A 13,574-nucleotide genomic window follows, 5' to 3' on the forward strand; every position below is an offset into this window, starting at 1 on the left:
TTATTATTTTAACAATAGTTCGCTCATAACTTTTGACAAATAATTGAATAATGGAATAGAATCGTAGAGGGCTGACATGGAATCATGCCAGGTGCTGCTTTTAACAAAAGTGCAAAAGCACAAGTACCTGTACACAGTGAGTCTGAATGGAGCAGCTGGGCATGCTGGACAGTTAGTCGTTTTAAATTGAAGACAAACTTTTGAACATTAAATAATACAATAATGTAGCTCAGTTCAATGGAGTAATGAGAACAGTTTAGAACAAATGTGAGAAGAATAAGAAGCAATGGCTCATGTAGCAGGCAGAGAGCAAAATATTCCGAGTGTTTAATTACTCTAATTCATCCCATTGCGGCTCAAGCAGCCCCACCAGGTTACCCACCTTAAGACCCTAAGAGCTGCATGGCCAGCTCGCTCCAAACTGCTTCAGAGTCTACAGCTGAAAAAAAAAGAACATTTTTGTCTTCCGGACTCTGGGTTATTTGTTCTGTGGTTATAAATACAGCATCTTCTTTTGTCCTTGTGTCTGTGCCAGATTTGAGAATAAACCAGGCTTGAACAGTATATCTGAACTCTGGTTTTGAGATGCATAAATCACAGCTCCCTGCAGCCTTCTTGTGCTCCAGACCACAGTGTCTGACATGCCCAAGCTACCCGTCTGAATGTTACCTACAGAACCTCCTGGGCCCAGCCAGCACCCCTGTCCTGGGCTGTCAGAGTTGCTGCAGTGATGCATTGTGTGTGTCAAAGCACCTCCTTTACTGATTATCAATACAGGACAAAGGCTTAGCTGTGAGTGTAACTTAGGGGTCAGCCCTGTTCAAGAAGGAGCTCGTACAGATCACCCACACCCCTCAAATGATCAATTTGTAAAGGCCTGGAGCAAAAGTGACTCTTAATCAGTTAGTAAGTTAATTGGTTCAGCTGAGCCAGGAGTTGACCACTGTTGGTGTGTTGGTGTTGTCTTGTCATGTGATTGCTAAACTCCAGGATTGAACAGATCAACTCTTTCGCTGGTCAGAACAAAGTTGTTCCCAGTGTTTCCAGGAATCTAAGCGTGATCTTTATAATACCCTCATAAGATGGAGAACGAGGCTGTAATGACTCTAAGAATGCCTCCTCCCTAAGCACTAGCATGGAGAAGTGCTACTTCTGGAATATCCCATTAACTTTCCTGGATATAATAGCAGCTGTACTGTACAGTATTATTTTTATACTCTGTTCAGGCTTGTATGTTAGTTTTAAAAGTTAATTTACTATTCTGCTTAATTAACTGCACACAGAAAATGCTAATTGTTGCCTGAGAAGCAGTTTTAAGTAGAGGTAGAATTATTTTCTGCAGCACTATAAAAAAAGATTTACTCATCTCATTACTGTTAAAATATTTATCTTATCTCCTCCCAAAGAGACTGTGCATCTAATTTTCCATGAGCATCTCATTCAGAAGCTGTAGAATAAGAATGGCACAGCAGAGAATAAAATAAAGGATAACTGTCCTTTAAAAACAACATAAAGGAAGCATTTAATGTATTTTTTCCAGTTTTTCTATGCTATCTGCTGTGTGTGATTTGACACCAGAATACAGTGTTTTTTTTTCCTGAAAGCCCCTCACAAACAGCTCTCTTGTTTGACTGGCACACTTCAGTTTTCTGCAGCCTGAATGGTGCTTCAGTCACATTCCACACAAACTAAAATTGTTATCTCAACTCCAGAATCATTACTCATCAACAGATTATGGAGTGAGTGTCATTTGATGGCAATAATAAACACTACAATTCAGTTCACCTAAAGAATATCTTTAAATAGTTAAGCAAAGTACTGTATCTCATTATTTTAAAAGTTTGTAGGTGTTTTGTAAAAACCTTTAACAGGCTCTGCTCAGATCTCAAAAGCTCAATGAGGCTGGGCATGCTGGTAGTGGGATGGGTGACCTCCCAGTCAGTCCAGGGTTATAAATGTTATAAATGGTGTTGGTAGACCAGCTGAGCAAGAATTTCCAGGTGGGGCTGCTGATGCAGAATGGCCTCTGTGTGTCTCCCAGGTGGGGCTACTGGTGCAGAATGGCCACTGTGTGTCTCCCAGGTGGGGCTGCTGGTGCAGAATGGCCGCTGTGTGTCTCCCAGGTGGGGCTGCTGGTGCAGTAGTAGAAGACATGGTTATCCTACTGTGCTTCATGTTTAGTACCTTGAGATGTTTTCTACAGAAGTGAACTGGATTATCTGAGATTGTTGCACGTGGTGCTGCTGTTAATTCCATGCGGGGAAGTTAAAAATAAAAGAAGGAAGAACACAGCAAGGCACCAGAGGAGACTCCGCAGCTCCCCTCTCCTCGCTTGTGCACGGTGTGCTCCTCCATCCGGGGAGCGGTCCACTGCGAGAGCCAGCCTTCCTTCTGCTTCCGCAAATAACCATCTAATGGCCACCAACCAGGTATATATGTAAATATATGTAAAGCAAGAGCCCTACGAGACTGACACATAATATAAGCATCTTACATGCAACATAAGTGCTTCGACTCAAAGTACAGTACATGTGAACTTTTCCCACTGTGCCTGCGTCTGAAAAATTGGGAAGGCTGATCGGGCTTCATGTTGATGAAGAGCAAATGCAAGAAAGAGATTGTTCGTCACTCACCTCAAGGAAACAGAACTAGGAGCGGCCGGGTGATTGATATTCCCCTGATTGCAATGAACAGCAGCAACAAACCTTCGAGAGTGAGTGGAGGAGATGGGAGCTCATGAAGAACGTTTTATCGCCCTGCTGACAAGAGCTCCTGTTGGGGCCCTGCAAGTTCTCAGAAAGCCTAGGACAGACAGGCACTTGTGCACATAGCTTTCCTGGTGTTTGTCGTCACAACCTTTGCAAGTGGCACTTCGGGTGTGCAAACGTTCACTTGTGACACAAACTAATTTGGGAGCTTCAATCTCCAAATTCGGCACAAGCTCAGACTTCTTATATCGCATAAAGCTGGCCCTCCCAATTCATGGTGTCAGCGCATGAAACCCTCATCTAATGGCTTTGAATTCTGATGTCACTTGATATACAGGTCCCTCTCCTTTAAAGCTAACCAGGCACGTTGCTCCTGGGGCCAGGAGATCCTTGCGCGTTGTCCTTCCTACCAGGCTGCCTTCCTGCCCTTCCGTGGGATCCCGGGTTGCTTCGTTGGCACAGTTCCTGTCCTGATCTGGCACAGCTGCCCGGAGAGGGGCGGGTGGCTTCTTGGGCTACCCTGCAGGCGCTTGTGAACGCCCCTCCGCAGAAGGGCTGTCATGCCCACCTCCGCCGCACAGGGTATCGGAGAGGAGGAGAGCTTCCACAAGTGATTAGGCTCAATCCCAGGGCCACCCAGCACCTTGCAAAGTTGTTATTTTTGGTTTTCTCCCCGCCGTGCGTCTCCAGCTTCTCTTTCTCAACGATAGATTTCAAAGCCCAAGTCTCCCGTCGGCAGTGCCTCTGCTTTCATATCGTTTAGCACCATAACGCTAGGTTAGGCATCACAGGAGATGAGGCATGCACTTGTTTCAGAAACAGCATATTATAGTATCATTAAAAATGCTCTGCTTTTATTTTTCTTTCTTGCTGATGCTGCTTCAAACTGAACACCCCCCCCAACCCCAACCCCCCCAACCACTGGAAGACAGAAATGTTCCACACGTCGAGCCCTGGGACGCTGGCTGACACTGTTAAACTAAAAGCTCTTGTACAACGAGCCCCTCCAGAGCAGAGACTTCAAAGATTGTTTTGTAGTTCAACTGTCAACATGGGGAAATTAAGGTGGAGCAGCTTTTGTGCTGTGAAGGGTCTTTACTTAACGTCTCGGGCGGCTGCTCGTTGCATCCTCAACTGTTCCAAATTGCTAACATACTGCAGTTACACTTCTCAACTGCTGCACTGTATCTGCCTTGGAGCAGCTCTTCGTCACGAAACAACCGCTCACAGTCCGCTGTTACAGGTTTGCTGTGGAGCAAATGTAACATGAGCCTGTTTCTCAAATGACTTTCCAAGGAAGGGATTGCATTCACAGGGTTGTTCATGGATTTTCTTTAAGAGCACGTGATCAAATCTTCAGGCTTCCTGAAATGTTTTGTTGTTGGTTTGTAAAGTATTTAAAAAAAACAACTTGAGCCTGAAGTTTAATTGTGTGTTTATAGATTTAAGGCGAATCTACTTAGATCAAAGATAACTGTTTTTTCAGTCCCTTGTAATTTACCTTTGAATCTGGTTATGCTACAAACAAAATAATCTTTGTCTCAGGCATGCTGTAGTTATGACATTTGTCTACAGTACAGTATATAAATGGTAATACTAAATGCTTGGATTCGGCGAGTTATTCACCAAAAAGTCCTAAACTCAGCGGCTTCACGCTGAAAAGAGAATGTTATACTGAGGCTGGGTGTACTGTCTTCCATGAAAACACAGGTTACTTTGCAAAGGAAGACTGTTGGCTCAGGCAGGCAGATGTCCGTACTGGAGAAACTTGATCTGTTAGGGACAAATGGCAGTTCCTTCACAAAGCTCACAAGCTTGCATGAGCAACCCGTAGTCCCCCAGCCCTGGCCAGCTACCGAGGAGCGAATGATGCTGAATAATGCTCAGTGATATCACATAATCAGCTGTTTGCTCAAATCCGCTATACCTCATATTCTGTGCACAAATCAGTTTCTACACTACTATAATACGATATACAGTATGCTGTGCTCAGATCAGTTATAGTGTAGAATCTGTGTTTGGATCAGCCATAACATACAGTATGTTGTGCTCAGTGCTGTTACAGTACATATTTTGTTTTTGCTCACCTCAGTTATACCATATATTGCTGGAAGACATTATTTTCAAAAGACACCAGCAAAGTACACTTCTAGCTCCATGCTAGATCAGTTAAAATAGGACTTTTGCATTTTAACAGCCTTTTCAGCAGGGGATGTGAAGTTAATCTTTGTAAGTTAATTACACCGGGGGTATAATTTGCCTCTAATAAAAACTATAAAATACAGTGTATTATGGAGTACAGTCTGTGTGCACAGATGGCCTTTATAAAATCTCTGTTTCACTCTCCAATGTCAATTTTATTTGGCATGGCTATGAAACTCTTATCTAAATATAAACATTTATATAATAATACATTTTATTTATGAGTATATTTTAAAGAAGTTCAAAGCACTGTAAAATAGAGATCACATAAAATGTGAAACGTACAAAAAATAAGGTAGTAAAATATCCAAATAAAACCAAGAATGAAACAAATTATAACTTACAAGTTATAGTGCAAAGAGCTTTTTATGTGAGCTTTAGAAATGTCTACAATGGGGGAGTCTCTGATGGATTTGGGCAGTGAGCTCCACACTTGAAGCTCCGGCTGGCCTTGGGACGAGCAGGATGGATGTAAATTTCTCAGGGAGCCAGTGCAGTTCAGCCAAGACAGGGGTTATGTGCTGAAGGAGAATGGCTTTAGTTTGCACAGGAACCGGAGAACTCAAAACACGAAACATTATTTCGTATCGTATAGATCCCCTAGTTAGGAGTCACAATAGTCTAATCCTGATGACATGAAGGGGTGTATTAATATTCCAGATAAGCAGGGCCGGGTTAAGGCAAAATCTTCACTGGCCGCTTGAAAATGCCTCACCCAGCGGCGTTCTGCTGGGCGACATGACAGAACCCTGTCAAGCATAATGTCCCCGTCAAATATCTGGAATTCACCGTCTGTCCGCTTGGAATCCCAGCTGTTTTAATCCAGAGATCGCCCGTGACCGCCCGTGGCCTTTGACCTGTGACCCCTGTGACATGATCACATGCAAAACAGTGCCGTCATTTCTTTAAGAGTGCGTATAGGGTCATGATTATTCTAGAACGCATAGAGAAAGCCAGGTCATGAACGCCAAGCTCCCCATGAACCCTCAGTAGCTGTGCTCATGGCCTTTCACCCCTACTCAGTGTGAGGGGTTAAACTGTCTTACAGGTCCTTCAAGACAGCAGATGGATATTGCACAACACGTATAGGAAGACATATATGCCACACACAGTAAAAGGGAGATTTCACAAGGAGCTCACAAGGGCCTTTTCTGATATTCACGCTCATGTTAAGTGACCAACGCCTGACCTCTTGAAAGATGTCCAGACATCCAGAACCTTCCAGAACTGTTAATGGACTGAAGTCATTTCATACAGGGGGTAAAACAAGGAGAATCGACTTTGAGTTCCTGTTTGTTGTCCCGCTCAAGGGGCTGCATCAATGTCAGCGGACTGTTCATGATTCAGAGATAGCCATCACAGTCTGTTCTCTGCCTGGTCATGCACAGCTGCTGAAGTAGAGGGACACACCTTGTTAAATACAGGTATGTGTTGGCTTTTTAAAGGCTTCGTGGCTTTTCAGGAGTGGTTCGTGAGTGAATGTGAACTCTCAAGCTTCTCCTCTGAAGAAGCCTGCTTAGTGCCCTTTGCCCTCAAACTTTTCTTCTGTATTTAAGCTGTTGTACTGCTTTCACATATCGATACTGAATTCCTCTGCTTCTCAGCCAGAAGATGAGGTTTTTTTAGAGAATCAGGGAGTTAATGAAGTACCCTGTGTTTGTTCTGCTCTTTAATTATGTATGATTGAGGTAAAGGTCACATAGCTCCCCGCTTACAAGAGCTTTCAACAGTACTTCTGAGCAAACTTTATTTCTTTTCAGTGTTTTCAATGTGCAATATAATAGATGAGTTTGGGAGAACACATCTCAGACATGCCCTTTCTCTGACCTTTGGCCAAGGTCTCTATTCAGGTGGTCTATTCGTAACCAGTATTGCTTTTATCTTTGTTCTTGTGCGTAAAACTGGAGGTAATCGTGTTGTTTCCACTGGGAACTCTGGGAGGTTTAAAAGGGCAGTGGTCACCTGAGAACTGGATTTCTTCAGAACATGCTCGTTTAACCCTCCTTTGGATTCCAGTTTATTGAGCCGCTTTTCTGTCCTTAGAGAGTCTGTGTGTCCAAATCGGAGCTCTGCCAGTCCCAGGCCAGCACAGGTGACACTGGGGAGACACCCCCCCCAGCTCCACGCCCAGCTCCGCCTGGTCAGGACTGCAGGAAGGGTGCTGCAGGAGGTGTCACTGTTTGCATGAACAGCCAGGTTCTTAAGAAATGTCCCTATAACTCAAACCAGGCAGGGGATACAGGAGAGCGACCCTGCCTCTTTTAAAGAAACAAACGCTTCTGTGGTTTGGTTTTGACTGTGGGCTGGAGTCTCGTCTCTTACCGTGTGTGTCTGCATCACAATGGCGCTGAGCTACTGATAGATTTGCGGTTTATCACAGTGCTGTGGTAGCTGCTCTCCAGTAAACAATATAAACCTTAGCTGCTAATTGTTTGAGGACCCAAAATTGATCCTTTGGTTCTTTATTTCTTTATTTGGAAAACAAGTTGTTTATGTGTCCCATGCATAACTAAAGACCAGAGTCATGAAAGACACATTTCATGTTCTGTAGAGATGCTCAATGGGGGAAGACACTACTCTCACACCAAGTGTTTTTTTCTCTTGACTATAGCATATATTCTTATCAAATCACAGCTGTTTGGCAGTAACTAAACTGTACATTTTCTTAACATTATAAAGACAACAAATACATTAAAATAAAATCATATTGATACTGTGTTGCACATACATTTTGCAAGCTACGTTTGCAAGCAAAATCGGGCTCCAGGCAGTAGTGGCAACATGCTCGGATTCGGTCTGAGACCAGAGACACACAGGACACTGGCCATGTGATGAGCTGCTTCAGCCGAGCTGCCTAATCAAGTTAAGAGACTGACCAGAGGCTGTCCTTTCTGTGAGTAAACCAACACACACATGAAATTGTCTGTAATAACATTAATACATCTTCATACACACACAAGTGGATGTGCCAAAGCCCCAGTTAAATTCTTGACCTTCCCAAGTAAACACAGCGAACCTTCTCGCGAAGACACGACGTCGTTGATGCTGGTGCACACTGAACGGTTTCCACAAGCCGTCCACTCACTGTCGCTCTCAGAGACCACTGTTTCGAGGCAGTGGAGTCTGGGAAAGAGTTAATGCCTCCTGTTCCTGTCAGGATGCTCCATGGTACCCTTTTTTGGGTGCAGTCCCTGTCTTTTCCCAGGATGTTTTTTTTTGTCTAATCTCTTTCCAGCTGTGACTTTTGCTCTTTGAAGAGAGACGGCTGCTCCTCAGTCGCTCTCCTCCGTCTCCACCTGACTGCAGCCTGTGTGTGTCTGTGTGTTTTAACAGGTGCAGTACCAGGAGCTGAAACCAGATCTCGGTCACAGCCCCAGCAAGAGGAAGAAAAACAATCCTGGCTAGCCCACCCAGCACAGGGGCGATGAAAGGGCAGTCCTGGACCCACCGCCTGCCCAGTCCCTCGTCTTCTACTGTCCTTAATTTATTTTCTTTGTGTACGATAGGCAGAAACATATACTGTAATGATCATTGTAAAAAAACACAGTTCTTTTTTTCAGGAGGGTAGAAAGTAAACAGTACTTGAACCCCCCCCCCCCAGAACAGTGTGAGCAATCTCAAGTTAATGGGTTTGATCTACAGTACCTTCCTCCAGGAAGGAATTCTGCTGAAGGATACCCACAGATGTGATGGTCAGTTTCCGGTATCGTTTTTCCCACCACTGGCTCGTCACTGAGGTTTGAATGGTTAGTCCCTTACATGCATAGCGACACACAACAAGCTCAGAGATGAGCTGTTTCAGCAGCTGCGACGAGGGGCCTCAGTTTTACCCAGTTAAACAGTGATGCTTCATGCACCCACTTATTTAACCCTGAGGAAGGCAAGAAACGCTCGAGCTGAGTTTAGTTCTGGTCATGAGAAAGGGCTAGTTTGGCACTGAACTGGTTGTGGGCTCCACTGGGGGCGGGACAGCACTGGTCTTCTGGCATGGTGGCATTCTTCCCTGTCTGAGGACGGCGGTGATGTAATTTAATCCTGTCAGGGTAAGGAGCCAGGATCTGATGCTGGTCTCTCATGGGCTGCCCACTGCACCACTCCCTGGACAGCAGCTAGCTCTGCCAGGCCAGTGGACCGGCCGCCTGCTGGGGCAGACAGTCACACTGCCCAGACTCCAGAGGGCTGACGTTGCTTCTGGAACTGGCCCGGCGCTCCAAGCCCTGGTACACCAGGCGCGGGCTCATTTCTGACCATGGGGCATCGCTTCCAGTTGGGCACAGCGAGTAATGGGACAGTGTGGTGCTGGAGAGAGACCTACAGTCTGCCCACGACAGGAGGGAAGCCGGACCTCGGGGACGAGCCCTCTCGTCAGCCCTCACTCCCTCCCTGCAGCTGGCTCAGCACCAGGCCGAACCTGTGGAGCAGAGGAGAAATGGAATCTTTCAAGTGCCCGTGCATGAAGCCCACTCCCACACGATGGACCTCATGCTTCAGACAGGTTTTTCTTTCAGTAAAACAGTACTGGATGTTTGCAAAAAAAAAAGAAGACATATACTGTAGCAGGATAAACGGAAGTAAAATCCATCCGTAAGAAGTGTGAATAACGTGAAGCGTGTTGTATGTGTGCCTGTAGGCCAAGAGGGAAACTGTGCACTGTGGAGCTCTGGTGCACTTGCCTGCCTGAGTTGTTTTAATCAGAATATGCAGTCGCCATCATGGCTGTCTTCTCTTCTCTCACAACAGCCTTAATCAATTTCTTAGAGCCCATTAGAGACAATGTTTATCAAACAAAAGATAATGCATTTATCATGCTCAATTACACACATGCGTGGCACAGCTGCTCAGTGGTCAGCATTGCTACCTTGCAGCACTGGGGCCCTGGGTTCAATTCCTAGGGTGCCATCTGTGTGGAGTCTGTATGTTCTCCCCGAGTTCACATGGGATTCCTCCCACAGTCTGGAGACATGCTGGCAGGTTATTGTCCCTGGTATAAGTGTGTGAGTAATCGTGTGCCCTTTGGTAGACTGGTGTTGGCACCCAGGGTGTGCCCTGCCTTGCGCCAGGTGCTTGCTGGGATAGGATCCAGCTCCCCCACAGCCCCGGGTTGGATAAAGAGGTTGGAAGGTGAACGAAGAGCTGCAGGCCGATCAATCAGGGCCCTGGGCTGAGCAGAGTGCGGCTGGTGTCTCTTCTGCGTCCGTGGGGGGATACCCCTCTCTCCCGGGGCTGCCTGCACCCTTTGTCCCGGCTCCACCTCACGCTCCCAGCCAGCTTCCATCCTCCTTTCACAACCAGAGTCGTGTTTCCGTTTGGGAGGTGGGAAGAGTAGGAGCCTTTGGACTCTCGGGTCCCACCCTGACTTTTCCTTCTCCTTCTAACACTATACGGATTCAGGATGCAGTGTGTGTGTGTGTGTGTGTGTGTGTGTGTGTGTGTGTGTGTGTGTGTGTGTGGGTGGGTGTGGGAGACCTAGGGGGCTTTCCAAGAGCATCTGTTTGAGGATCATCGCCAAGATTAATATAGGAAAAAGAATGTTTCCCCTGCTCGCTCCCAGAGGAAAAGGCTGGACTTCAATGTCGCCTTCACTGATGAAGAAAATACTCGGAAAACTTCAATTAGCTTCACGAGTCCCACAATAACTACCCCAGCCTGCAGTGCCCTTTAATTCTGTGCATTCATACATACAATATACATAAAAGATTCAGAATCACCCAAAATACCATTTTTATATTATTTCAGCAGCAGTTTGGTCTTGTTTATATTATAGATGTTGTTAATGTAACATTTAAGATTGTGTGTTTCAATACACTGCTATCAACTGAAAACTGATCTACTGAAGCACTTTCTCATGCTGTAATCTATAAAAACATGGATGTTTATACATGCGTATGTTCTTTAGATTAAGTAAATGTCTGATGAGCACTTTGCATTGCACTGCAGAAAATGGTGCAAAGAACGATTTTGCTCAGAGAGGTGAAGGGGATGTTGAATGTTGAAGAAGGGAGAAATCAAATCAGAATATGATCCTGGTGGATCTCAATCTAGACTATTTGCATCAACAATATTTATGAGTTTTCTGTCCTCATCCTTGCCTTTTCTATTGTGTACATAATTTATTACTGTGTTTTCTATGCTTGTAAAGCAAGGTCACCTATTTATGATACTGTACAGATGTACTTCATTTCTGTAAAAAACTGTGTGACGAGCTAGCTTTGGCGGGCATGCCATCTGCTCAGTGATCCTCTCTGAATTCACAGTACGGACTGCCGTCCCCATCCACACGGCTTGCTGGTCACTTTACTGGGGAGGGTGGAGGGGAGTGAGGCCCAGATATGTAAATCGAGATATAAAAATTGAATGCATCTACTGTATGTTACGTGAGAAATTAAATATTTTTATTGCAAGCCAAATAAAGAGAACATAAAGTGAGGTGAATGGCATTCCTTTTTTTTTCCCCCACAAAGTGCTCTCAGTTGCCTTGCACAGCAGGTGAATATGGGTTTCTCTCCCCCCAGCAACAGGAGCCCAGGATCCCAGTGAAGCTGCTCAGATACGAGGAACTCTTTGACAGTTACATGTATGACATGTGCTGCACCTTAAATCGTACACTGCCTGGCTTACTAGGCAGACGAAAACAATACAGTGATCTGGAAATCGGAGCTTAAGGGTTTACAGCTCCGTTTGGTAGTTAGTGTTTAAGTGATCCAAGGATCTCATCCAGATCTTTTTTTTTTAAAGGCAGCAGGGTATCGGCTTCAGCCGCGTGGCTGGACAGCTCGTTCTGCGCACCCTTTGTGTAAAGATGTGCCTCCAGCTCGTACTTCCTCTTCGCTTCCCTGCACAGAACCCTCCTGTGGGGGTTTACCCGTCTCACTGTGTTCAGACCCTGCTTGAATCAGGTGCTTGCCTGGGCATCATCAAAACTGTTCCACATGTCCTGAGATCCTGCTGCTGTTCAAAAGGTAAACAGCAGTCACTATGTCTTCAGCAGAACAAAAAACACTGTTCTATGTGCAGGAATGTCACTGTAAAAAATAAACTACAGAAGGATTTTACAGCACTGCGATTGTGATTACCACACAGTACACCGCATGCATGTCAGTTATCCTAATCACTGTCAGGATACCTGAATGAGCGATCAGAGTCACCTGCGGGCTGTGCTTGAGAGACTGGCGGAGGGCACCTGACCCCTGGCCCTGCTGGGATGTGAAGTGAACAGCAGCTGCCTGACCTGTGTCTTGCAGGGCTCTAGTGCTGTAAAAAGGAGTTTACAATGAAAGTGCAGGAGGAATGACGGCAGTCACGTTCACTCAGACTCAGCTTTGCCAAACTGTAATCATTCCCAACGTCATTTCCTTTATTAAAAAAAAATTACTACTACAAATACGACACGTAAGTCCCCCTTCTGTCCTCCACATTCGTCTCCTGCCATCACATCTACTAACAGGACCATTCGTCCGTTTTTAACCGGTTTATCCGGATCGGAGTCACAGATGAGCCGAAGCCTGCCCCTACAGCGACAGGCACGAGGCAGGTTACACTCAGGACGTCTGTGGCACAGGCACAGGCACACACACTCACACAGGCACAGGCACAGGCACAGGCACAGGCACACACACTCACACAGGCACAGGCACAGGCACAGGCACAGGCACAGGCACACACACTCACACAGGCACAGGCACAGGCACAGGCACACACTCACACACACACACTTTCCCAGAAGCTAATTAACCTGCCAGCATGTCTTTGTACTGTAGAAGGAATCTGGGGCACGTGGAGGACAGCTATGTGAACACGGGGAGAACATGCAAACTCCACACAGACAGCACAACGGGATTGAACCCAGGGCCCCAGCACTGCAAGGCAGGGAAATTGGAAGGACACAAGATTTTGAGGGAGCTGCTGAGAAACGGCAGCATCGCTGCCTCAGAGTGTTGGGGCCCTGGGTTCACTTCGTAAGGGGCTGTCTGTGTGGAGTTTGCATGTTCTCCCCGTGTTCATGTGGGTTTCCGCTGGTGACTCCATTTCCTCCAGATTAACCTACCAGTTTGTTTCCAATGAAATTGGTTTCTAGAAAAAATGAGCTGCGATATGTACAGTACATATAATGTTGATGTGTATTGCTCACCAGTTAAAGCAGTTGGAAACTGACGGATGGATGCTGATTGCATGTTTGATACAGGCAGTGTCTGGGTCCCGTGCACGTCTCCATAATCCAATTCACCGTGTTCAACGAGTCTCTGGTTTTTTATACTCTTCTCCTGATCTGCGCTTTTATACTTCATGCCTGAGTCGTCTTCAGGGTGGAGTCTTTGTGATTCACTGCTTCAGTGAGGGACCTCATGGGCAGAGGTGTGTGTACTCAGGAACCGTGTGAACCAGTATTACCGCAGAGGCGGAAGCCACTCAGCTAACAGTGTGGCTAGTTAAGGTAATTTTATGCACCTAAACTAAATCAGGCTGACCACAGAAAAGTGCGATGAAAGAATATGCCATCATGAATCTACAGTATTTTGTTTCATTATCCTTTTGTTTTTAAAAATGATATTTACAGTCAGAAGCACTGTTAATTGCCAAATAAAATGAGACATGAATTTGGGGGGAGATTACATTTTCCCTGCATCAGTTTTCATATAAACGTAATAACAGATTCTCTTTAAAGTT

The 13,574-nt window shown here is 45.7% G+C and overlaps 1 protein-coding gene across 3 annotated transcripts in view; it reads left to right on the forward strand.

The window, feature by feature from the left end:
- mctp1a (multiple C2 domains, transmembrane 1a) overlaps positions 1-11,333 on the forward strand; it is a 215,668-nt gene extending 204,335 nt beyond the window's left edge. For 2 of the 3 annotated variants that reach the window (XM_088910243.1, XM_088910244.1), the window contains one exon: positions 8,244-11,333. In XM_088910243.1, coding sequence (XP_088766369.1) covers positions 8,244-8,315 — 72 coding nt within the window. In that variant the 3' untranslated portion in view covers positions 8,316-11,333. The remainder of the gene's footprint in view (positions 1-8,243) is intronic. The other variant, XM_088910245.1, reaches the window with a different exon arrangement.
- Positions 11,334-13,574: the final 2,241 nt, after the last annotated feature.

Source organism: Atractosteus spatula, chromosome 3 (assembly GCF_055471065.1).
Source record: "Atractosteus spatula isolate fAtrSpa1 chromosome 3, fAtrSpa1.hap1, whole genome shotgun sequence".
In the NCBI taxonomy this organism is placed as follows: Eukaryota; Metazoa; Chordata; class Actinopteri; order Semionotiformes; family Lepisosteidae; genus Atractosteus; species Atractosteus spatula.